This window comes from Telmatherina bonti, assembly GCF_933228915.1.
Source record: "Telmatherina bonti genome assembly, chromosome: 13".
NCBI classification, from domain to species: Eukaryota; Metazoa; Chordata; class Actinopteri; order Atheriniformes; family Telmatherinidae; genus Telmatherina; species Telmatherina bonti.
The window spans coordinates 5,497,917-5,522,949 of NC_136611.1; the positions used below are offsets into that span (position 1 = coordinate 5,497,917).

Here is a 25,033-nt window from a genome sequence, read left to right on the forward strand (position 1 = left end):
CATACATACATACATACACACACACATACACACATACACACATTTTTGGACATACATACATACATACAATTACATTTTCAAACATACATATACATTTGCGGTCATACATACATACAAACATACATATACATTTTCGGACATACATACATACATACATATACATTATCGGTCATACATTCTTACATACATACATACAAACATACATATACATTTTCGGTCATACATAGACAGAGTAATAAATACATACATACATTCAGATACCTTTTCGGTCATAAAGACATACATACATGCAAGTATATTTTCGGTCATACATACATACATACAAACATAGATATACATTTTCGGTCATACATACAAACACATTTTCAATCATACATACAAACATACATGCAAGTACATTTTCGGTCATACATACATACATACATACATACGTACAAACATACATATACATTTTCAGTCATACATACATACTGTACATACACATTTTCAGTTATATATATCTATAAATATATGTTTTGTTATCAATATCTTTGTATATATAAACATACCACATCAGAAATGTATACATGCAAACATGTACATGTTCATATGTTTGTACATACATACAAACATATATATTTTTATCCATATCTATGTACATTTAATCATACCAACATACTTAATTACCCACACGCATACATACATATAAATTTTCAATCAAACATACATACATACACACAAATTTTACGTACATGCATATTTCCATAATACCCCATTATATATGAGTACATACATCCATGCATAATTTTCAGTTAGAGATTCTGGTTCTGCTTCAAATTTAATATTTTCTGGAAAATTCGCTCTGAAAACGCAGCTCAGGTCATTTTATAATTACTTCTGATTATTGTTTATCGTTGTTGCTGTGAGCTGCAGTAACTTAATTTGTACACCAGGTGGAGCCAAATATCCACATTTCTATAGCGTTTGCCATGCATGTCAGATTTACCTTCAGAAGAGGAGTTTCGTGGAAAAAAGGCATTTTTTTGCTTCCATTTCCTACATTTTCCTGTGTTGCATCATGTTTCTGAACCATAAAGTTTTCTTTTTGTCTTCCTTTAGTAACAGTGTGAGCTGTATCTTCTCTGATCTGAGGACATCTTCTTCTCCTTCACGGCTGCTGACCTCCTCTTCTCCTGTCCCGAAACAGAAGCTGTCTGACAACATGCTCCTTTGGTACGTTTGTTACTGTTTTCACTTCATTCCAGTAACCTTATCTAACAAAAATCAAATCAATAAAAAAAAAAAAAAAAAAAAAAATCAATTTTTAATGTTAGTAATTCTAAAAATGTATCAAACTTGCATTCGATTTTATGTAGATAATCGACTAAAATGAGGGTTTGTCAGGATAGATTTAGCACCCAAGTGGCCTGTGAGTGAACTTTATTAAAATGCCAATAATAACTTTTTATTGTTTATATTTGAGCGGAAGGATTTAACTTCCTAAAAACAACCAGGATGGATGAACAGTCAGCTGATCATTTGAAACAGTTTTATTAACATTCTCCTTTAAACACAACCAAATCATCATTATTATAAACTTTTCTAGTTTATGTCAACAGTCTGAATACAAACAGATCAACATGGGAGAAAACAAAGAAAAGCTGTTCACAATAAACCACAACAGCACTGAAGGAGAAGCGTCGAGGCAAAGCTGACGTCCGTCAAAACAACTTCATACTCTCAGCTCGTACCGTGAAAAATGAAGCGTCTCATACAAATTTATAAAAATTAAATATGACGACTACATGTTACATATATCTAGTACAAAATTAAATAATATGGTCGAGACGATAACACATTTATAAATTAACAGGAAGGAGACTACACTTAATATTAAAAATCAATAACACAAAATGCATTCACTTTTCTGCTCAGGCCACCAGGGGGCAGCACAACCACACTACAACGGCAGGAGGAGAGGGGTGTTTGCTCGCACCAGGCTCATTAAACCTCCTGCTGATGGTCGAAAGGTAAGTCGACCTCTGAAACACCAAAGCTTAACGCTGACTTTTAAAGTAAACGGACCTCGTATGCATCGGATAAATCACATGCAGCCAGTGCACGCTCTTCATACATGTTACAAAACAGGCGCACAAAGTGACAGAAACTAGGTGTAACGATGGACAGTGTTTCAGGTAAAAGGTTTGGCTTCTACGGACGATGCTGGCATGTGGAACCAGAGCGTAGCGCTTCCATTGCGTTAGCCAACCAGCAGCTAACTTTGTAGTTCAACAAAAAAAACGTGTTTTATATCAGGGGGAAGATGCTTCGAAGGCTTGAGGCGCAGCTTAACAAAAAGACTATAAAGTCATACAAAGAGATGAATATCAGCTGTCCTAAAATACACAGGAGGGTCAGGACAGGCCGGGGGGGCACAAAGGGCCTCGCCAGCCAAAGCAGAGATTGTCGTTTCCCTTCCAATTCGGGGATACTTGGTTCGGACAACAGCCGCATCGTCGCCTGTTGGGTTCTTCTGGTTTCCGCCAGAGATTTTAGACCCTGCTTAGCAGAGTGGACCTGTGAAGACAAAAGAGGTGGATTAAAACACCTGAGGAAGAAGCAAAGAGACTTCCTGTTAAGCTTTAAACGCAGGTTCGGCGCCGAAGGCTTAACTGTGCTCCCTCAATAATCCCCAAACCGGGTCCTCGAACACCACAGTCCTGCAGACTTTAGCCGTTTCCCTGCTTCAACACACCTGACTCAAACTAAAAGCAGAGCATGTGCTTGTCAGAGATCTGTTTGAGTCAGGTGTGTTGCAGCAGGGAAACATCTAAAAACCTGCAGGGTAGTTGGGACCAGAATGTCGCTGCCCTCATGTCCTTTATGTCAGCATAGCGTTGTTGTTCACACCAGAGAACTGGACAGGGTGCAAACAAAGCCGTAAACATGGCAACAATAGAAACGTGTAATCGTACGTATGACTCCCAAAGTCGTGTCTCGTATTAACATTTTTACGGTTGTTACATACTTGATCAGAACAGTTATTTATTCCGTTAACCATCCATGTACGCTGTAGTTTTTTTTAATGCATCCCTGCTTTAAAACCCGGCCTTTTAACAATATGTTACAGAAATAATTTTTATAGATTTAATTACAGTTTGATTTGTCAAATTATTGTAGTAAAAAAGGTGTCCACTAGGGGGCGGAATGTCACTATACTGTATATAACAGTTTCTTCTTTGCTTTAAAGTGATGCAAAGCATCTCAAACATGGTAAATACAGTCTGTACGCTGCTCCTTCTGCTCACACTGCCATTTGCAAACTGCACTATGGTAGTATTCATGTCCAAAAACACAAAGCAGCCATGATAAACACGTACGAGGACTTAAACTTTGGTTTTCTTCGTGGTGAGACATCCAAAGCGCTGCCACAGACTCAGATATTCTATAAAAATATAGGCAATCACAACTAACATATAAAAAACCCATTACTGTACATGTTCTTTATAAATTCATGCATGAAACAGTTAAAAGCAGGGTTTTCTTGTCTTAAATACGATTTCCTGCCGTTTGTTTTGTCGCTCTGCGAATGAACGCAGGATTTATTCAGAGGTTTGAAGCGATGCTTGTTTCATTTTCTGCATTAATCACATGATTTGTTTTAGTAAGCAGGACAAGCTGAACGTGTGTGGAGACGGTCCTCGCAGCTCGACCTGCCACTGTTTGGCCGGAGCAAAGCGACAGATCGTGTCGCAGCAGAGGCGACGCTCTGGGAAACACGCTGGCAGGCGATCAGAAAACGTGACACACCCACGCTGAGTGGCTTAACCCAGACCTGATCCACAAACCAGCTCTCACCTCCGACCCTGCCAGGGCATTGTTGGCATGGAAACAGGTGGACATGTGCAGGATCAGCAGCTTAAAGCCATGTACTTATTTATCACAAATACTTGTTGGATTTTCAAATTTACTGTGATTTCCTTTCTTTTATTCATGAGATGGTTAGTTATGTGTGTTTTTAAATGATTTAAAGCAACAATAATCATTGCATGCAGTTAAAAGTGTCAATCATTTTCTGACCACTAGGGGGCAGAAAAACTCCAGCAGAGTTTAACTTCCTGTTATATATATTTGTGTTAAAGAGTTATAATAATAACTGCAAATGAATTAATATTGGGAAGCAAATATCATTCCAGAATAGGTCAAATAGAGTTTTAAAAGTCTAATTTTTGTCTTAGAATGACTTAAATTAGCAAAACAATCTGTTAAAGCTGAAAAAGCGTTCAGAAAGGTTTCATAAATGAATTAATGGGGATAATTGCAGTGTTATTAAACTGACTGCCGTGGCGGCTCGGCTGAAAAGACCGATGACAGGCGGCGTGTGTTTGATGCATTTATTGACGAGTGTGAGAGATCGGCGCCGCAGTGTGACTGGTCAGTGGGGAAGCAGGACGGGATGTGCACTGACAGCCGTGATTGGAAAGGCTGAGGGTGTGTGTGTGAGTCATACACACCTCAGAGACTTCCATCTGTCCTTCTCCATGTTGTTCTCAGGACCTTCGCTCTCATACGACGCCAGATACAACGCTGCGATGGGAAAAGCAGAAACATTGTTAGAATTTCATCCTAAAAACCGCCAACGAGCCGCTCTGATTCGACCGTGTGAGGCGACTCGAGGCTCTTCGGTCGTCCGTGACAACCGTGTTTCTAAAGCATCTCGGCAGGATTTCACAGACCAGATAGAAGCGCGATAAGAGCCGGTGACACGACTGATGTGGATTAAAGGAGGCAGAATCTATCAGCTCCGCTGAGTATAGGAGGTGATAACAAGGTCTGTGTGAGTGTGTGTGTTTCAGGCTTCTGTTGTCTCTGGCCTGCAGTCTTCTTCATCAAGGACAAACCAAGAGGTCTTTTCTACACAACTAAACCTCTAAAATACAGGAAATCTTAATAAAAAAAAACTGCATAATTTTTCTTTTAAATGAGTTTTCAGCCCAAAATGTGTCGATTAGCTTTGAGATTTTTGTTTAAAATGTGTTAAAAATAAACATTTTTATCATTATTGATGTTTGTTTTTAAGCATAGAGACTGAACTTCCTTCCTGCTTGGATTTAACTTAAGAAAATGGGGGAAAGTAATAGTTTCTGCTTCCCCAGCTCCTCTGCGAGCAGAAACTGGATTAAGTTGGTAAAACGGACATGAACCAGTCTTGTTCTGGTTTCCGTTTGGCAGCTCACCATCTTCTGTGAACACTGGAGCGGTCAGCAGGTACTGCAGGATCTTGCGGTCCTTCTCGAAGGGACACTCCACCTGCTTCCAGGTCATGAACTCGCTCACTTGCTTGGCGAGTTCCCAGAATTTCTGAAACGCAACAAGATGATGTGTCAGATGTTCCCATGTAAACACCATCACACGTCTGTACGGGGGGCGGGGCGGATCTGTAAATAACCCGGCTGTGTGACCAAACCAGAGGAAAATAATGTTTGTTTCATGGAAACTTTACTTCCCTAATATCCGACAACCTTTAAGGAAGTGGTTAGAAACAACGCTGCAGCTGTTGCCGTGCGTAGTAAACACGATCAGCTGCTGAAATCCGTTGCCATGGAAACTCCCTGAAGTTTTACCTCGAAGTTGACGTGGCCGTTCTGCAGCCTGTTGGCGCATCCCTCGTTCAGGAAGTAGATGTCTTTGATGAGAAGGCTGAAGAAAGGGATGACGATCTGGGAAACAGAAGGAGAAAGGGAGTTATTGATGGGAAGGTGTGTGTGTGTGTGTGTGTGTGTGTGAGGGGGTTTCCTCAGGTGTGTCCTCTATAAACATCCATTCACATGATTAACAGCAGATAAAAAGCGGCAGTAGTTTGGTTTCCAGGGGAAAACCCGGCCAGTCTCCTCTGATCAGATTCACAATGGAGAAGAGTTCTTCTTTAATTATTCATCACTTCTTCTTCTATGTAGGTCATAGATGCTGTTCATGGGGAGGAGGAATCACCAGACGCCATTAAAAATAAAGTTTCTCCTGGAAGCATCGGAGTGGTTAAATCTGTTGCCGCGGCGACACGGCACAGTGACCTATAAAAGGATTCAGTCTGTCACCTCTCGTCCTGACGCATCAAACATGCATGAAGCCGATGCTGTTAGGAGGCCGAGTGGGAAAGTCATCTTCATGCACCAGAACTCCGAACGAAGCCTTTTGTTTCCCTGCAAAGCGACTTCATCTCCTCCTTTCAGCTCAAGCAGGCCTGATGCACGCCCGTACACGCACGCCCGTACACGCACGCTGAAATGGAGGGTCCGGAGTCAGAGGACGGGCTTGGTGTGAGAAAGGAATGAAAACACTTTTCTATTAACTCTTTAATTTAATCTAAAAACAAAGAAAAAACCTTTTTCTGCTCCTGAACTTGAAGTGAAACTGGAATAAAGTCCACATTCCTCGGAGACGACGGTTGCTACGCAACCAAACATCGGCTCCTCCGGTCTGCTTCGCGTCACGTTTGGCGTTTTGTTTGTTTCCAGCTGGAGAATCGTCACGGAAACACATCTTTCTGTCCTTGCAGCTGAACTGTCGGCTTGGTGGATTTTCCTCCGACGAAGTCGGCCTGGAGGTCGTAAACAACCCCCCCCCCGTAAGAGCGGTCACAGGCAGAACATACCAGACTGCTTGGGAACTTTCCATTTCGTGACCTCGACCTCGTGTACCAGAGTGTTTTTGCATGTCTTGGCATCCCTGACAAACCGCAGGGACCCGGACAGACAGAACGCTCCGTCTCCGTTAAATAACCCCCTAATTGGACGTGATGACGAGGGCGGGGGCCGGATGCGAGCTCCAGGACGGATCGACTGGAGACGTAGCAGAGAACACTGTGTGATCTGGCAGGCAGCCATGTCTTCTGTTTTCCCTGCAAGCATGTTTGATGAGAAGGAAACCGAGACCTTCGTGTCCACTCTGAGCGGTTAGGCAACCTCCGCGGCCCGGCCGAGCCCTCTGCGCCATAAACACCATGGGAACGCCATGGGAACGCCGAGTGCAGACAATAAAGCCCAACGAGCTCGGCTGTCTTCCCTCCACATTGAGCGCGATGCGTCAGGCTGGGGGGGTGAAGGCGGCGAGATAACAACCTAAACTCCTTTCGTAATCAGTTTGAAGTGTTGCTACGGCAACACATGCCACCAACTTAACTTAAACTCCAGACTATCCAGCACGCCGCTGAGTCAGTCTGAGCTCCGAAACGTAAACAGAGATGAAGAAGACTTTACGTTTCCCAGCTGCTGGATGAGTCACCATACAAGAAAAAGGAGGATTTTACAGAACATTTTGGTTTTAGGAGCGATGTGAGTTCAGCGCCTCACCTTCTCTCTGCTGCTGTTGGCCGTGATCGATCGCTGCGTGGCTCCTCTCAGCGCCGTTCTGTAGTTGTAGAAGTTGCTGGAAGGATCCATCTGGTGCTACGGAGACAGAGGGAAACAGTTTGGGAACGGTCTAATCTCTGGTCAACTCTCTGAATGGTGGATGGATGCAGTGGATCAGGCTCAGCGCAGACGGACAGATTGATCCATTTCCTCGCCGCTTGATGCAGAAAACGGAGCGATACCACCAGAAATGGCGGCGCAGTGTGGCATTGTATAGCTGACACCACCAGGGAACAAGAGGAACCAGAAGACCACGGCGCAGAAGTTGAGAACAGAGAAAAAAAAGTGGTTTTGTTCTTTTTCTGGTGTTTTAAAGGTTGCAAAGAACTTTACGGTGTCAATACGTGGACCTAAACTCTGAACTCATCACTGCCATCTAGTGGACGAACTGACTTAACATATGGCTTATTCTCAGTCCTGGAACCTCGGGGGCCAAGATTTCCTGGTGTCCCCGCTTTAGCAGACGTGTACAGAGCTTGTCTGGGTGAATCAGGTGTGTTCCAGCAGGGAAACCAACGTGAAAGACGGATGGAAGGATGAGGAGGATGAAGATATATGAAAATGTTAAAAACGGGCCTCCCCATTTTCTACGTAAGAAAACAGAAATGAACTAAAGACACATTACGTAACTTTCTGACTGTGACTTGTCCGATGACACAGTGACATCTATAATGTGTATTTCTAGAGCCGCTGCTTCCGATGCTGAGAAACCGACATGATACAACTTTTACATCTGGGACGCAACGTGACGTTTCGCTTCATGGTTTTATAAGGAACTGTTCCTGGCAACGTCGCTGATTCAGAATCAGGATAGTCCGCTAGGCTCGGTCCGATTGGGGACTCGGCTCGGTTGTAGGTGAGTGTATCCATTCAGACCGAGACCGCATCACAATAATATATCCCGATCTTCACCAGAGGTGGCGCTGCACTGGTATTTAGCAGAAGAGAGGACAAGACCGGCGTGAAGAGGGGGGACGTGTAACGGGGAAACGGTAAAAATTCTGTAGTGCGTCTCTAACACATCTGAAGGTACGACTTCCTGTTGTTGGAGGAAGTGTAAATCTGTCGCCTTTGCAGCGGAACACGACTCAGCGAAGCTTTTGGGAATCAAACTGGCGGTTATCAGGATCCTTTAGGAGAGAGACGGTGATGATCTCCAGAGAGAAACAGAGAGTCTTTAACAACCTTTCAGGTCCCACCGAGCGTCATGTGACTCCTCTGATCTGGTTTCTAAAGGACTGACTGGGACCGGTTCTCCCTGCAGATTCCAACGACGCCACACGAAGTACGATCGCCGTGTAATCTGCGGCGCCAGCCTCAGTTCTCGTTTGGTTCCAAAATGGTCGAAGACCAAACCTTAAACTGACTACCCTGGAGCCCTTAGAGCTTCTTTTTATCTTTTGAAGTAGTAAAACTTTTTTTTAAGGCAGAAAGGTAAAAAATTCTTCAGTTTCACGTGAAATGTCAGAATGCAGATCTCTGTAGAGGAAATGTTTTTTCTCAGGTTTTCACCCGAACTGTGTGTGACTCACACACACAACCCAACAATCCTCAGCCCAGAGAAGCTCCTCCCCACACCCACAACAAGCTTAGTCATCAGCGTTGAACACAAGACCAAAGAATGGAAACGTGGCTGTGGGTTAAATCAGAGTGAGATCTGAGATCTTCACCAGTTTCTCACCTCTAAGATGTCAAACTTGGCCGTTTTGACTTTACTCCAGGTCTTTTTTAGCCGGGACACGGGGCTCAGGTTCATCCCAGCTGCAAGGCGAAAGAGATCACACGTCTAAGCAAACATCCACACATGATGGCATGAACACACGGCTCAGACATACACACCCCCCCCCCCCCCCCCCTCCTAGGACGCCGCCCCTCCACCTCCCCTTCTCTTTCTTTATGTCGTTTCCTCTGATGCAGGGAGGCAGAAGAGCCGAGGAACAATGGAGTTAACGCACGCCTCGTTTCCCCTCCCAGCACTCTGCTTCCCATATGTTAATCCCTCCGTGTGTGTGTGTGTGTGTGTGTGTGCAGGTTCAGGCATCGAGGGGTCACCATCCGAGGCAGAACAACACAAAAACAACCTGGAGGCTTAAAAAGAGCTGTACGTTCTCTTCCTGAACTCCGCTCGGCTCGACGCTTCAGGTTTCGTGTGCCTCGCATGGGGAACGCCATCTAAACACGAAGCTGCCAGTGTGTCAGAACAGGTGTTGCTGTGGTAGTAATAGCCAAACCGGGGGACCCCCCCCCCATCTCGTCTCTGTGGACAGTTTTGGGTTTAACAGGAAAAAAAAACTCTAAAGGTAAAGAAGAATGTTTGCTTTCGGGGGGGGGGATGAGCCTGGTGGAGACAGATTTGCCCGTGGCACTTTCTCCCCGCTCTCTGGGGAAGCGAGGCTGGGGGACAGCTGGCACCCCCCCATCCTCCATTGTGCACTCCCTCTCTCTGGTCAGAGCTGACCATCTGCTTGGATTGCTTTGCTCAGTCCTTGTCCAACGCCCCCCCCCCCCTTTGCTCTGGACACAAAGATCCCAGACCCCCAACCAGCCCTCAGGCATGAGAGAGTGACCAGATCCAGTTAGCCTCACGACCCCCCCGCCCTGCCCCCCCCAGTGAGGGATCTACACTGGAAAGCATCTTCTTGTTCCTCTGAGGCAGGAAAATTCACCATGAAACCATCAGACTGACATCCTGGACGGATCCTTCAGAACAACCAACAAACGGCAGGAATCAGGCGCTTTAGCCGGGGGGGGAAGACGACTCACATATGATGGCCATGAGGGAGTTAAAGTTGCCGATGTTGAAGCATTCTCGCGCCACGTCGATGAAGAACTCGATGACTCGAGCTCGGTGCTTCTTCTTCACTGGCTGTTGATTTAAAAAAAGCGCGTTAGGTCTGAGGACTGGCTTCCCCGTCCGGTTCACGGGTTCGATGCTGAACTGGAGATGTTAGCCTGCGTGTTGCTGCTCCCGACTCACCAGGCAGATCTCTGTGGCCACCAGGTAGCTGAGTCTGTTGAACCAGTCCACGTAAGCGCCCAGGTTGCTGGCCTTCTTGTGATCGCTGAAGCAGCTCTGCAACAACAAACCTTCAGTTAACGTTTAGGTTCAAAAGATTTGCTTTACAGGAGAAATTAAGCCGATATCTGTTGTATTTTTTCCCTCCAAAGTCAGTAAATGCACCAGCGAGCTTGTGGCTAAGTGGACCTGTGCAGACAGTCCGGCTCAGCTCTCCTCCGACGTTGTGCACGTTATGCATGCTGCTTCTTTGTGGGGATTCCTGTTGATCTAATTCCACACATTCCTTTGGCCTTACGCCACTCGGCCCATGTCGTGTTTCCCCGCCACTGGACGCGCACACATTCAAAGTCATCCCAGTGTTTTAAAGTGGCTCATGTGGGGGGTATGAGGCCAACTCGCCTGAGACACAAAGGAAGCCCTCAACCTCATCACCTCCCTTCCAAAAAGAAAGGGGTTGGTTGCCTAGCAGCCAAACGCTCGGCATGAAAGCCCGAAACACACAAACACACACCCCCTTCTCCTTACAGACCTCCAGCAGCAGCGCTGGTTGCTAGGAGATGAGGTAAGCACATGCCCGTCTTACCCAGACACTGGGATGATTTGAGGAAATAGTCGGTGAGGTGTGTCTGATGGAAACCACCTGCCCCGTGTCGGACCCGACCAGCGGCCAGTTCGGCGTGTTGTGTAAACCCGACACGCGTCTGAAAGGGAAGGTAAGCCGTCTAGCGCTCCAAACCCACAGCACACGAGCCAAATCAGGAGTCCAGCCAGAACAAAGATTGTGTAACCTCTGTTTATGCTTCCTTATCTATGAATGTATTTTCAGAAAAGCCGCAGACGCTACCTTATCGTTGTCCAGAGGGTCTTTCTGGACGAAGGCCTGAACGAATTCTTCAGGTCCGATGTAACTTAGTCTCTCCTGAAAGGCAAAAAAAAGGGGGAAAAAATCATCAATAGCTGTACAGTCATTCAGCAGACGTTTTTATCCAAAGCAGCGTACATATATACCCCGATAGACACATCGGGGTATGTAGATACGCCCAAGGACACTTCGCTCAGAGAAGCCTGGAATCGAACTTTCCAGTTGAAAGACTGCTCCTCCTCCTGAGCTCTGATTTGTGATCCAACATGTAAGGTACATGCAGATGTGGTGTTAGAAATCAATGCTGCGGTGCGTCAGACGTAAAGAGGAGTTGTGGCGTTTAGTTCTCCTCCAACGCCACACTGATTTCTAATCCATCATACATGTCAGCTCCCCCTCCCCTTCACACGCCCCCCCTCTGGCATCGATCTGCTCCCGCCCGCTTTGGATTATGTGTCAATGCGAGTGAGTCACTGGCAGGTTCCCTAAAGGGGAACTTATTCGTCTTAATGTGGACTGACAAGTAAAAACACATGTTTTATATGATGCAATGTGTTCAGAAGAACCGGCCTGGAGGTCCACGTCAGGCTCAGTTTGGTGGACGTTGTCCTCAACAAAGGAAGGTGAATAGATAAGAAGTGTGGTCTTACCAGCTCTATGTGTGTGAGCTGCTGGGCGACGGTGAAGGGGTCGTTGCAAATGGACAGCAGGTCCCTCTGAGTCGCCGCCTGCGGTTTGGCCTTCAGAGCCGCGAGCCGCTCTGCCGCCGTGGTGTTGATCTTCACCAGCGCCTCCTCGTACTGACTGAGGACCGTCAACCTCCTGATCAGGCCCTGGCTCATCTGACCCACCGCTTTCCTGTACACCTGAAAGACGGAGGGGAGGGAAAATGTTATCCTGCGATGCGTCCGACAGATTCAACTCTGCAGACCGACGGCAGCTCCCAACCCAAACCACAGAATGCCCCACAATGCCGTCTGTTTGAAGGAAATCTTCCTTTTGGTCCTGCACTGAAGTTACACAAGCTTCCTCCCGGCGTGCACGGGGCCAAAGCAGGGGGACTCTTTGCTTTGTGGCCCCAGGGGAGGGTCGCAGGGTCGCCTTGTTCTGCACACAGTTAGATAATTGTTCCCTGACTGACACAGTTTAGTCCAGAAGTTGCATAAGATGATCTACAGAGGAAAGGCGTACATGTGGGTTTGATTTTGTGCATGTGTAGAAGACTAACGTGCACAGTCTCGGAGGCGTTTTTAGTTCTCTATCTGCCGATTCAGCTTCCAGAATCTGGACTCGGTGAAAGCGGGTGGGGTGATGGATGTGGAGGCTGAACGAGCCACAGAATCTGAGCGGCGATGACACACACAGGAGGAACGAGTGGATTTCTGCAGCTCTGTTGGGAGCTTTCTGAAAGTCCCTCTGTAGGGTCTGACTAATGTGTGTCTGTTTATCGATGAGACGTTTGACAATTTTAACATCAATCAGTTGTGGGTTTCAGGAAGTTGCAGATTTCTTGCCAGAAAAAAAAAAAGAGATTCTATCCAACAATGATCCCCGCTCGTCTACTAAAGGCTGCTTTAAAAAAAAAAAAGGGGGAATTTCTCTTGTTTTAGAAGACAGAAACAGCAGATCCTTTTATATTTTTGCTTTGGCAACCGACTGCTTGTCATTTCACAACATTGGGGCGAGTGACTTCTGAATCACTGTTTAAACCAAACATGACAAAAGCAACACATTCACATGCTCTACGTGTTACCCTCAATGTAAAATCAATGGAAACACTAAAAAACAAAACTACCAGCCAATACTCAACCGTGCTTCCTGCACAGTTGGACGGCAGCGAGGCACGCCACCAGTGCAAATCACTCCAGTTGCCACTTCAAAGTCAACCATCTGCTGTAGCTTCTGTCCCCACTACAAACAGGACACGCCGGGGTCGGATAAATATAGCCACAGATCTTGGAGACAACAGCATGCGTGCCGTCACATTTTCCCATCACGACTACCGGTGCTACAAATGAGGGATCCAAGCAGGGGCACGCTGCTCCCATCGCCATCAAGCCTGGCTACCATCCTAAGGTGGCAGACGACTGCTCAGCACAAGTCATCACTACTGAGTGCACGGCTGCTTTTTGCCATCATATCAGTGGAGCTCCTGTTATTCTTGGCTGAGCCGGGCCACTTCCTGTGGAGCGCCACCTGACCCAAGCAAACGCCAGCCTGTTTTTAGCTGCTTAGATAGCAAAAGATGCACAAGAGAAGATTATTTTATCTACAAACTCATGGTGTTGAATCCCGACGCAGTGGAGCTCCCCCAACGCACTTCTATGAGCCTTTTGTCTTCATCTGTGACCTGAGCTTCGCTTGAAGTATTCCTCTTTAGATACTTTCTAAAGTCCTTATACATTATCTTTCATTTTGCTTTGTAATAAAACTTGTATATGGTCATTTTTTTGTTTTACCAACGTAACCATTCCAGTGTTTGGTCCAGACTGAAGTGCAGACCACTACTTCCACGCCCTCAGGTATGGTTGACCTCCAATCAGAATGCCAGTTAATTCCAAAGTAACGCTGCCTTGACGAGATATGCAAAGCATCCTTTCTCATCAGCTCTAACACACGCCGGTGTAATAATCCATGCATTCAATGATAAGCGATCCAGTAGCATAGATTTAAATGGAAATTATGGATAAAAATTTCCAACTCAAATATCAAAATTACATTTTGATATTTTACTTGTGTTTTGTGACTTTATACGAGTCAGTCTGATCAAATCAAACATCAATCAATAAACATTAAATTGTCATGATAAAACTTAAGCTTTACATACTTATCAGCATGTTGGGACACTTTCCAAAAAGAGTTAGAGGGTTAGAAACTGCTTTAAATCTAAAGAAAATCATGTAAAAACTAATGATTGGATCAACTAAACTTATAAAACTTAATGTAAAATCCAAACTGCACCTTTAAGCCGACGTTAGTCAAGATCACAGCGTTGGTTTACTTCACAGCTGCTCTTCTCCACATCCACCCACATCCATAATGACAGTCTCAGTGTGGAGATCAAGGTCCTGGAATGTTTTCAGTGGTTTGGACGCAACCTTGAGCAGATGTTCAGAACATCTATTCTGGACTCTGCTCTGGTTCCCAGAGAACTGTGGCCGACGTGCTGAAGACTCAGCATCTCACTCAGATCACCAGACCTGCTCCTGGCCCTGGCGTTTGCAGGTTTATTTTCACAAAGCGGTTTGGAGAATCTGTGAGAAACTAATAAAAAAAAAAAAAAAAAGGTCTGTTCTTGTCTTAGATGCCTAAGAAATGTCCCGTGGTGTTTACGTTTCCTTGTCGAGGAACTATGTTTCCATTGTTCCATCACAGGCCAATGCAACAAATGCGCTAACGCACAAGAGTCACAACTTATTCAGCTTTCACTCCAGGCAGTTTTTGAACTCGTGGCACCAAAGCTTTCCTGAAAACAATCACGTTGAGCTAATAGAGAGCCTTGTGCTTGCATGAATACTGCAGTTCAGCTGCAGGGTATTCAAGTGCTGCTGAACCTTTTGTACACTGCACTAATTTAGTGCCTTTGACCTGCATACGTTCAAAAAAGGAGATTGTTTTTTAGTAGCAGGAGAGAACAGCGTGACACTCAGGTAAGTTTCCCTGAAGGAGGACTTACCAAACCAGACTTACATAGACATAACGGTCATTGCAATTGTTCTTCAAATTGCTTGTTCAGACTAGTCTGGCAGAGCTACTCCATTACCTGAAAACACCTCTACTCTCAGTTTCCGAGCATTAAATAGCCTCATGGGAAACTACCTTGCAAACTCATGTTAAGTAGCTTTCGCTTTCATCGAAGCAGGAATCATCTTTATAAGGAAGCTGTTGGTGCCAGTAAAGCATGGGTGTCATAACACTGCGTCCGTGTCCATAAGCAGCTCTGAACCAGAGCAGACGTGTTTCAGTTAGACGGCCTTTGTTGCCTGAGTCTGTAAGGTGAGAATGTATGGATTTCTAGATTAAATCAGGATCAATAAGTGTGTTTGGACTATACTGATAACTCATGAGGAACTCGTTAAAAACAGGGGTTGTGTTATTCTTGTCTTAAGTGCTGAAAGCTTCTATCAGGACAGATGAATGTTTGCCTGTCAGTGACCGGGGTCTTCGCTGCCTTATCACTTCACAGCAACCCCCAAGCTCAAAATACACACTTAACTTTGGACCAAGAAACAATCTTATTTGCTCAGACCAGAATGAACAAAAGCAGGAATGATGTCTCTGGTTAAAAATGCTAAGTCAAATTAGCATTGGTTCTTCAGACAGAAAAAAATGCATCTCCAAAACTGCCCCTAAAGTGAACAAAGATAATTGATTTCATTGGAGAGTTGATGTTTTGTTGCTAACGTCTGCCAATGCTAGCAGAGTCATAATCTTTATAAACATTTTGTCTGCATAAAAGTAGAGGGTCAGGTTTTATTTGACTTGGTAAGAACTATATTCCAACAGATATTTTTCAAGCGGCTGAAACTAAAACGTCCATAAAGGAAACAAGAAGTCCTTTAGGTCAAGAAGTCAAATTAGCATTAGCGCTGCAGTTTGGGAAAAAATGTACTCATACAATATTTCTCCTTCCTCAGAGCCAAAATCCTATAAAGGATTAGCATCACTCTCATTTAACTCCAAAAGTGCCCCTAAACTTTACACAGATCATTCATTTCTTTTCCAGACTTACATTTTGTTGCTAACTTTAGCGAATGCTACTACTTCCTTTCAAATGACACATACAGTAGCATTACTCATTGTCCATAGAAACATCTTGTCCACATCCAAATTAATAAAACTAAAGGATCTGCATGTCTAATACATTATAAGAATTCTGACTTGGAAAGAACTATATTTTCACAGATATCTATCCAGAGGCCAAAACCAAACATTTACCAAGGGTACAATAAGTCCTTTTGGGTCAAGAAGTCGAATTAGCATTAGCACTACAGTTTGAAAGAATACTTTGATACAATTTTTTTTCCTCCTTTCCCAGAGCCAGTATGGAGGATTGGTATCTCTGTTGGTACATCTGTTAAGTGCACGCAAATAATTAATTACGTCAAAGTCGGTTGCCCACTTCTGCTAATGCTAGCATATGAATCCTTTCAAATGATAACTGGTATTATTCACTTTATCTTTTCTGCTTCCAAATGACTTAAAGTAAAGGGTTAGTATGTCCAAAAGTCTATAAAAACTTTTAGCAGAAATATATTTCAACAAATATCTGTCCAGGGGCCAAAACAAAACATTTACAAAGGGTATAAGACATCCTTTTGGGTCAAGAAGTCAAATTAGCATTAGCACTGCAGTTTGAAAGAATCATCTCATACAATTTTTTCTCCTTTCCCCAAAGCCAGTATGGAGGATTGGTACCAATCATTGCAATCCAAAATGCCTTTTAAGGGCTCACACGAATAATTAATTTAAATTCAGAGTTGGCGTTTTGTCGCTAACTTCTGCTAATGCTAGTGTTTCCTTTCAAATGATAAACAGCATGAGTCACTGCCAGCTGAAACATCATTACTGCATGATTTAAAGTAGAGGGTCAGCATGTTCAAAGATAACAGAGGGAACGGGACAAAAACAGTTCAACTCCATCAGAGGAACATCTATCCAAACAGCGCAGCAGAGGCTAGCCGTGCACTAAGCCACTGACAGTCAGCTCTTCTGCAGTGCAACAATCTATGAAGGAGAGCTTCAGGGATGACAAAACCCACCTAGCCCGTGAACAATGGAGCTTTTCTCTCAACCCAGCCGGCCTCAAAACCTGCTTTGTTGCCACAGATGTCCCCCTCCACCTCTCCCTGCTGCTATCTGCAAAAATCTGCCTGTAGCTTTTCTGTACATGCAGTTTGCACAAAAGCACAGCGGTGTTCGTTTTAGCACCTAAACTAAACACATTATGCCCCAATCAGCAGGCTGGTCTTTAGCTACCGTTTAGTAGAGCCTCTCTGTCGTGCATTATGATGAGTCGTGTGAAGAAATTAATTCTAAAAGGTAAACAGAGCATGGACTGACCTCATCACCACTGGCAAGCCGGTGGGTCAGCTCCTTCAGGCTTCGCATCATCCTCTCATCCCTGAAGTCATATGGAAATGTTTCTGTCCACTCTGTCAGCAGCTGGAGGATCTTAGGAGTTATCTTTCTGACTCTCAGCTGAAAATACAGAATTAATACAATAAAGACGGATAAAAATGGTAGCACAATGACTTAAGATTACAAATGTTTAATTCCAGAATCCAGCATACCTTGTCGGCTTGTGGATCACCGAGCCGCTGCTGCTCCATGCACAGGTGACATACTTTGGACATAAGTTCATACGGGTGGATGAAGAGGCGAGAGCTAAGCAGAAAGGTGAAGATGTATGTTCTCTGTGCAGAGAAAAGAAGACAAGTCGCGACTTTTATTTATTTATTTTTTTTATTTAAAAGAAAAAAAATGCCTCTAAAGCAAATAAAAGAGCAAGAACAGATGTTTGAAGCCCAAGTACCTGATGCATAAAAGGAAACAAAAGACAGAAAATGAAAGTAAACAGTATCTTGCTGCAACAGTGCTCCTCAAGAAAGACCAAGAAGAGACAGAAAGGTGAGATGGAAAGAAAAAACCAAGGCTCACATCTGGATAGTAGTCTACAGTCGGTACCAGGTGGTGAATGAGGGCCTCCAGGGACCCGGACACCAGGTTGTTGTCATGATAATAAAGTCCGGGGAATCCTTCTTCTTTGGTCGGGTACACGTTATTGTTGTAGCCACCGGTGTTCAGCTGCCCCGTGAATGGTGGCGTCTGTGGCATTTTGTCCTGAAAGAACAAAAAAAACAAAAGGCGAGCAAGTCAGAAATCTCACCGCAGACGCTGATGCAGGACGGCTGAGCAAATCCAAAATAGCTTCCAGACATAAACACTGCCTGAAAAGAAGGTTTGCGCAGAGTCAACACCCTTTCCTCCCTTTGGACATTTAAGGCTTCTCGTTTTTGTTTATTTGAATAAACAAACTGACCAATGAAGGAAGGAAGCAGGAATAAAAACCATAACAGATGTTCTGACCCAAGTGGACCACAGGAAAACAAGTATGTTCGGCCCAGTTTCACAGTAAATTGGATGTTAACCCCAGCGATGCTGTTGCGTTCCCCTCCACTTCTAACCATCACGTTGCAGGCCGATAATGTGTATTACTTCCAGCACAGTAACCATTACAATACACCCTTTAACTACGAAATAAAACTTGTCTTAAGGCAAAACAAGTTTAAACTTTCACACTAGACACTTGTTATGAATCAATAAGCCAGCTGACTCAATCAGAAGGTCCTGTGACTCAGATATTAAATGGCGAGGTTTATAAACGAAATCCATACACACACACACACACACGAGATCGAAAGTACAGCGAAAACGTGAAAGAGCTTGTGAGAGACTCTGGGCCAAACTGCGGCCCTGAAGGCTGCCATGACTGCTGGTTCACCCTGAAATCATACTGTATGATCACGCCGTCTGCTAGCTTCCTCCACAGTCGTGTGTGTGTGACTCAGAGCGAGGAGGAGTGTGTGTGGTGTGCCAAGGAGGCATAACAAATCATGAGGCGGGGTAGAACATGACAAGTGGGAGAGTATGTGTGGATCAGTGAGTGGATGTATAATCCACTCTGAACGTAGGTGGAGGAACGAGCGCTTGGTAAGGCTGGACGTTGGAGCGGCGTTCGGCAAATATACTACTGGTCAAAAGTTTGGACACATTTTCCCATTGGATTTAATGGGAAAATGGGAAAAACTAAATAAATCAATAAAAGCCTGCTGCTTTAGCCAACCATGCAGTAAATTTGAATGACAAGTGTGTATGACCCGTTACGGAAAAACCAAAGAACTGAGTCGAGATATTACAAGGTTATTGATTATAACGTGCAAAATTTCCATCAATCTTGTCAGGTATTGGCTACAATTTAAAAGAACAAATAAAATCACTAAAATGTTCCATTGTTGGAAATAAATAACGGCTTAAGCCACCATTAGCATGACCGTAGGCTACGTTCGCATACAATTCTTTTTTCCGTGGTTTTTTACGAGGTCATTTCAACGAAACCTTCATGAGACTTACGTGTGAACGATACACGGTCCTAAAGTGACACGCACGCACAGAGGGAAACATGTCACACCCGGCACAATATATGATGCTTCACTCTGTAGCGTTTCTCAGTTATTGTGCAGCCGACACCGAAAAATAATATCTCAGGTTACGATTGTTCCATCCAGCGTTTACGTTCAATGACAAACGAAGATTAAAAAGAAAAAAGAGATCAGCTCATTTCTTAACCACCACTGATCATCTGGTGATGAGAAAATAAAGCTCATTATCTCGCCGTAACCAGTTAGAGTCGCTGGTTATCTGATAGAAACTAAAAGCTGATTTCTTGACGTAATCTTTGGAGATAATTCATTATTATCATTCCTTTGTTGCCCATTTCTGCTCCTGCGTTCTGCAGCTTTAAACCTAAACACCTTTATAATATCCGCAGTCAGAAAATTTTACATTTACAACTTTGACTCCCCGATGGAGTCTTGTAGCAATCACTTGTGTTTGCTGCAGATGGATAAATTTTATCCATCACAGATCAATGGCTCAAAGGTTCATTTTCCTGCCTGTGAACTCAACCTCCCTTCTCCCAGAAAAGGAATTTACCAAATTCCCAACCCTGTAGGGACAGACTATCCCTGAAATGTGGCGTTTAGGAGAAAGGACCTGAACCCGTCACTTCATCAGTCCAGCAGCCCCCTGACCTCTGAACCTGCAGCTCAACCCCATGCCAGGCTGACTTAAGGCTGGGGAAACACAAAGGGCCTTGTTCTTCGGCGGGGGATCGGCACAGAGTCCAACAATCTCACACACCTTCCTGAGAATATGCTGCCCTGTGGCTGCTTGCCAAGCGTGAAAGCCTTTACGGCTGACGCACTGCAGAGCTGCCGGGAGGAATAAACTGCACCTGCCTACACAGCAGCATAAAACAGCTCCGATGAATTCAGACTTTTATTGTCCAGCGATGCAGCAGAGGCTCGTGAAAAAACAAAGAAAAGTAGTGGTAAACATCAGCTGATGGGGGATTTAACTCTGTTCTGTTTGGTCTTTTTTCAGGGTTGAACAGCTTGACTGATGCCACAACATTGCTCATTTATTCATGAACCCTCGGAAGTTCACATAAAGCCTCCACGCACAAGGCGCTCCAGAAATGCACGTGTGCGTGCACTCCCACCATCGCTATTATTCAGCCAGACAACCTTGGCCATTTCCATGAGAATGGCGAGGAGTCAGAGCGCAGTGGCCCCAGCATCTGCTGCACCATGTGGCTTCCCCTCGGACACGGAGATCACGAGGCCGATGGAGAGAACAGTCACTCTGATAAAGAATCAACAGTTTTGGGATCTTTGTTTACTCCGTTGAGGTTTCGGATCAACTTGTCTGCGTCTAGCGTAGCCAGGGGCCACGTTTAATGAGAGTTCTGCTCTGTAGCATCTAAGCACAATAGTGGAAACAACACTGGGGTTATTATGATGAAAGCAGTGGCAGCAGGTGATCGAGTGATGAGAAGAGGCCTTCCTCACTTTTCCCAGCTGCGATCCAAACAAGCTACTCCCTGATCTCATGTGTGCTGTCCTCTCCACAAAGGGAGGGTGTTGGTCGGGCAGGCAGCCAAAAAATAAGCAGCTGTGCCAATCTTAAGGGACCATTTATACTTTCTGTTTTCATTTACCAAAGAGCATAAACTGCAGCATCACCCTGACGTGACTACTTTGTCCTCGCCAACATGCCGTGGCCAGAAGAGGAGAGAATCCGGGGGCATCTGTTCGTCTCGGCTAGCGAGCTGCAGCCGTCACCGTAATCCCCCGAAACACAAAGCTCAGGATGCTTACAAGCAGCGACAACAGAGGCACAACATTTGGCTTCCAGGTGTCGTGTGCGGTAGCAGCAGTGGGGGGGCGTGAGGGGGGGTGGGGGCATGCTGGGTCTGCGGGCCTGACAAAAACAAACACTTAGTGCGTAGATGTTGGTTTACTGTGCGGCTGCTGACCTGGATGGCAGCAGAAAGTAAACAAACAAGATGCCACAGATTGAATCACCAAAACCAAGAAGGAGGGTGGAGAGAGGGGGTGGGGTGGGGGGGTAGATGGTTTGATTATAGCCTGGTTGTGTTTACAGCCATCTGCCATGAGTGTAGCTGTCCTTTAAACGCCGTTTATCGATAGACGGATACGCAGACAGACGGACAGTTTCGTCCCGATTCAGCTCCTTTTCAAACGATTCAGTTTTCTGTCAATCTACGCAGAAAACGGAGAAACACTACCGGAAATCACCATTGGCTGTGTTGGGTTTAAGCGGCAACCTCTGGCGGTTAAAAGTGAAGCCAATGCAGAAGTGTATAAAACTGCAGTTCCCCCTTCATCCACTAGGGGCTGCAAAACAGAGCAAATCCCCATAGACTCCCATGTTAAAAAGACCAACTTCACAGCAGAAATAAACATGTTTACAGCAGAAATAAACATGTTTACAGCAGAAATAAACATGTTTACAGCAGGAATAAACATGTTTACAGCAGAAATAAACATGTTTACAGCAGGAATAAACATGTTTACAGCAGAAATAAACATGTTTACAGCAGAAATAAACATGTTTACAGCAGAAATAAACATGTTTACAGCAGAAATAAACATGTTTACAGCAGGAATAAACATGTTTACAGCAGAAATAAACATGTTTACAGCGGAAATAAACATGTTTACAGCAGAAATAAACATGTTTACAGCAGAAATAAACATGTTTACAGCGGAAATAAACATCTTTACAGCTGAAATAAACATGTTTACAGCAGAAATAAACATGTTTACAGCGGAAATAAACATCTTTACAGCTGAAATAAACATGTTTACAGCCTGGTTCAAAACTCCATTTTAGGTTTAATAGGTCAGGTTTACCTTCATGACAACTGTGGGGGAGTGAATTTTTTTCTAACTCACCCGTTTAAAAGTAATTTAATCTCAAAATTTGGCATATTAAGGGGCGTGTCCTTTTGATTGACAGGTACCCGATCTCCCGCTTCAAGTCAGAAGAACGTAGAACAACCGCGGTTTTTAGCCAGTTAACAACATGACTTAGCTTTAGCCCGCTTACCTCCGCTAGCTGGTTAGCTCCTGTTATCTCCGGGTTAGCTCGGTTAGTTCTTAGCTACGGGCAGCTCGGAGTTTGCTCGATGTCAATCATCCACCATGACGCTCACAGCCCCCCTCTCAGCTCCACCTCTTTGCCCATATATGTATTTTCCTGGCAAGACGACGCGCATGCCCCTGCCAAGATGGTGATGGTAGGAACCGCTTACCGAGCTTTAATTCAGCTCTTCAGAAACCTACGGGCGACGTCACGGAGGCTCCGCCCATCTTTTATTTACAGTCTATGGTTAAACTGTATAACTGATGCGCAGACAGCGAAAGGAGCAAACCAGAAAAGAGAAACGAAGACGACGCAGAAGTTGAAAGGAGCAAAAAACTGGTTTTAGATGCTTGTAAATAACTTTATATCGGTACATGATCGCTACCAACCGACGTCACAGCACAGACTTGAACTCAGCACTGCCCTCTAGTGGACGAACTGACTCAACTGTGTCAACACAAAAGTCTGATGGGAGCAGAAATTGGCCTTTAGGTGCAAAAACTGCAGCTTTTAGTATTTCAGGTAGTTTCTGTCTTTAGGTGGGGCTGCTTCCTGGATGGACAATGATGAGACTCTGGTCTCTCACTTGCTCTAAACACAAGCCATCAAAAAGCCAACGGGGGATCCGCCTGGCCTGTTAACGACCGCTCATGATGAGCACACCCATCAGCAGCTCAGGGGTCGTAAAGAGAAACCACAGAGGAAATCTCTCTCCTGCTGCACAAAGCCGAGAAGCTCGCAGTTCTGTTTTTCCTGAGAGTTTCTCCTTACAACCACCGACGTCTGCAGAGATAGAAATGTGTTTTTCTACTAAAACACATCTAGATCCAGCAGCACGACGGTGGAGGAATCTGTTGCAGGCAGACACTTTGAGGGATCACCAATAAATCAACAGCTCCCCCCTCCCCTCCACTCCGTAAACACTGAGAGGCAGGAGGAATCTCACCCATCCGTGGACTGAGGAAATGAGGGTGAGAGGCAGCAGAGGAGGGAGAACAGGCCACGGCGGAGGAAGGCTGAATAAAAATTCCTCTTTGGGAGTGATGTATGAAGCCGATCGGTCCTTAGAAGCACTTTTAGGCAGCTAAGCTAGACTGCAGAGGCGACACGTCACCCCCCCACCCAAAAACAACACATGGGTTTGTTAAACACTGATTGCTCTCCCACCTCTCCCCCGTTTACACCAGCCATGACTGCTGCAAAAACCAACTGTGTTTTGTCTGGGGGGGGGGGGGGGGGGGGGGGGGGGGGGGGAACACTTGCAGCTGCTGCAGGTTCTGTACAACAGCATAAATCTCCCATCCTGCAGAGATGCTACACACACACACACACACACCTTTTTCTAGACTTTTATGTCACAAATCTTAAAAGACAACAAGCAAAAGGTTGGGCAGGTTCGAGGCTGGAGAAACAGGATCTTCTTCTTAGAACACACAAATCAGTCAATTCTCATCACATTTAATCCTGAAGGTGCTCAAATCCCAACGATCAGTTTTAGGAACCGCTGCCAGAGGCGGCGTTTGGCAGGATGAGCCCCAACTCAGCCGTGCACACGCCGGCCAGGAGCATCATGCCTCCTGTTGCATCAAACATCAGAGCCATCAGAGTCCTGCTTCACGCAAGCGCACTTCAGGAACGCTTTTAAAAGTCCTAAAATCAGCAATAAGAGGAGAAAAGGCGCAGAAAGCAGAAGTTCCCGCAAAGACAGCCGTCAGCTGTGCGTTCTGCTCGCGCTTCACGCCACCTGCGTGCGCGCATCCCACGCGCTCCATCGCGCAGATTCTCACCTCAACAAGTCGGAGCCCAGGTGCGAAGAGAGCCGCAATCTTCCTCCTCAGAGTCTTCCAGCAGCAGAAATGCGGGATCCTCACCGCCGCATCCTCCACGCAGCAGGCAGGAGTCACGCGTGGAGTTCGGCTTCAGCAGCAGCTTGTCTGGGTGGATGGATGGTGGAGCAGTCCCGCGCTGTTGCTGCTCCGCCGCCTTCCTTTCTATCTGAGCTCCGAGCTGCGATCAGCCTCCAGACTTTCCAGCGCGGGGGAGGCAGCAGCCAATCACAGCGGAGATCTGCTCCACCAACACACACACACATTTAACTTCCCCCTCTCTCCCTCCGCAGTGCCCTCTCTCTCTCTCTCTCTCACACACACACACACACACATTTCACTTCCCCCTCTCTCCCTCCGCAGTGCCCTCTCTCTCTCTCTCTCTCACACACACACACACACACACACACACACACACACAATTTCACTTCCCCCTCTCTCCCTCCGCAGTGCCCTCTCTCTCTCTCTCTCTCACACACACACACACACACACACACACACATTTCACTTCCCCCTCTCTCCCTCCGCAGTGCCCTCTCTCTCTCTCTCTCTCACACACACACACACACACATTTCACTTCCCCCTCTCTCCCTCCGCAGTGCCCTCTCTCTCTCTCTCACACACACACACACACACACACTTTCTTTTCCTCCTGAAGTTTTGCTTCTGTTTGTTTATTTACAGGAATTTTAGAGGAAAGTCCAG

General features: G+C 45.4%; 1 protein-coding gene across 1 annotated transcript; it reads right to left on the reverse strand.

The window, feature by feature from the left end:
* Positions 1-1,616: 1,616 nt before the first annotated feature.
* Positions 1,617-24,484, reverse strand: rasgef1ba (RasGEF domain family, member 1Ba). The gene is made up of 14 exons (XM_079251254.1): positions 24,289-24,484; positions 17,930-18,112; positions 17,563-17,685; positions 17,333-17,470; positions 11,920-12,135; positions 11,252-11,326; positions 10,366-10,461; positions 10,152-10,254; positions 9,070-9,149; positions 7,329-7,424; positions 5,604-5,699; positions 5,217-5,340; positions 4,494-4,566; positions 1,617-2,556 (listed from the first exon to the last, which is right to left on the reverse strand). The coding sequence occupies exons 2-14, from the start codon at positions 18,104-18,106 to the stop codon at positions 2,532-2,534; spliced, it is 1,422 nt and encodes a 473-aa protein (XP_079107380.1). The 5' UTR covers positions 18,107-18,112; positions 24,289-24,484; the 3' UTR covers positions 1,617-2,531.
* Between the last annotated feature and the right edge of the window lie 549 nt (positions 24,485-25,033).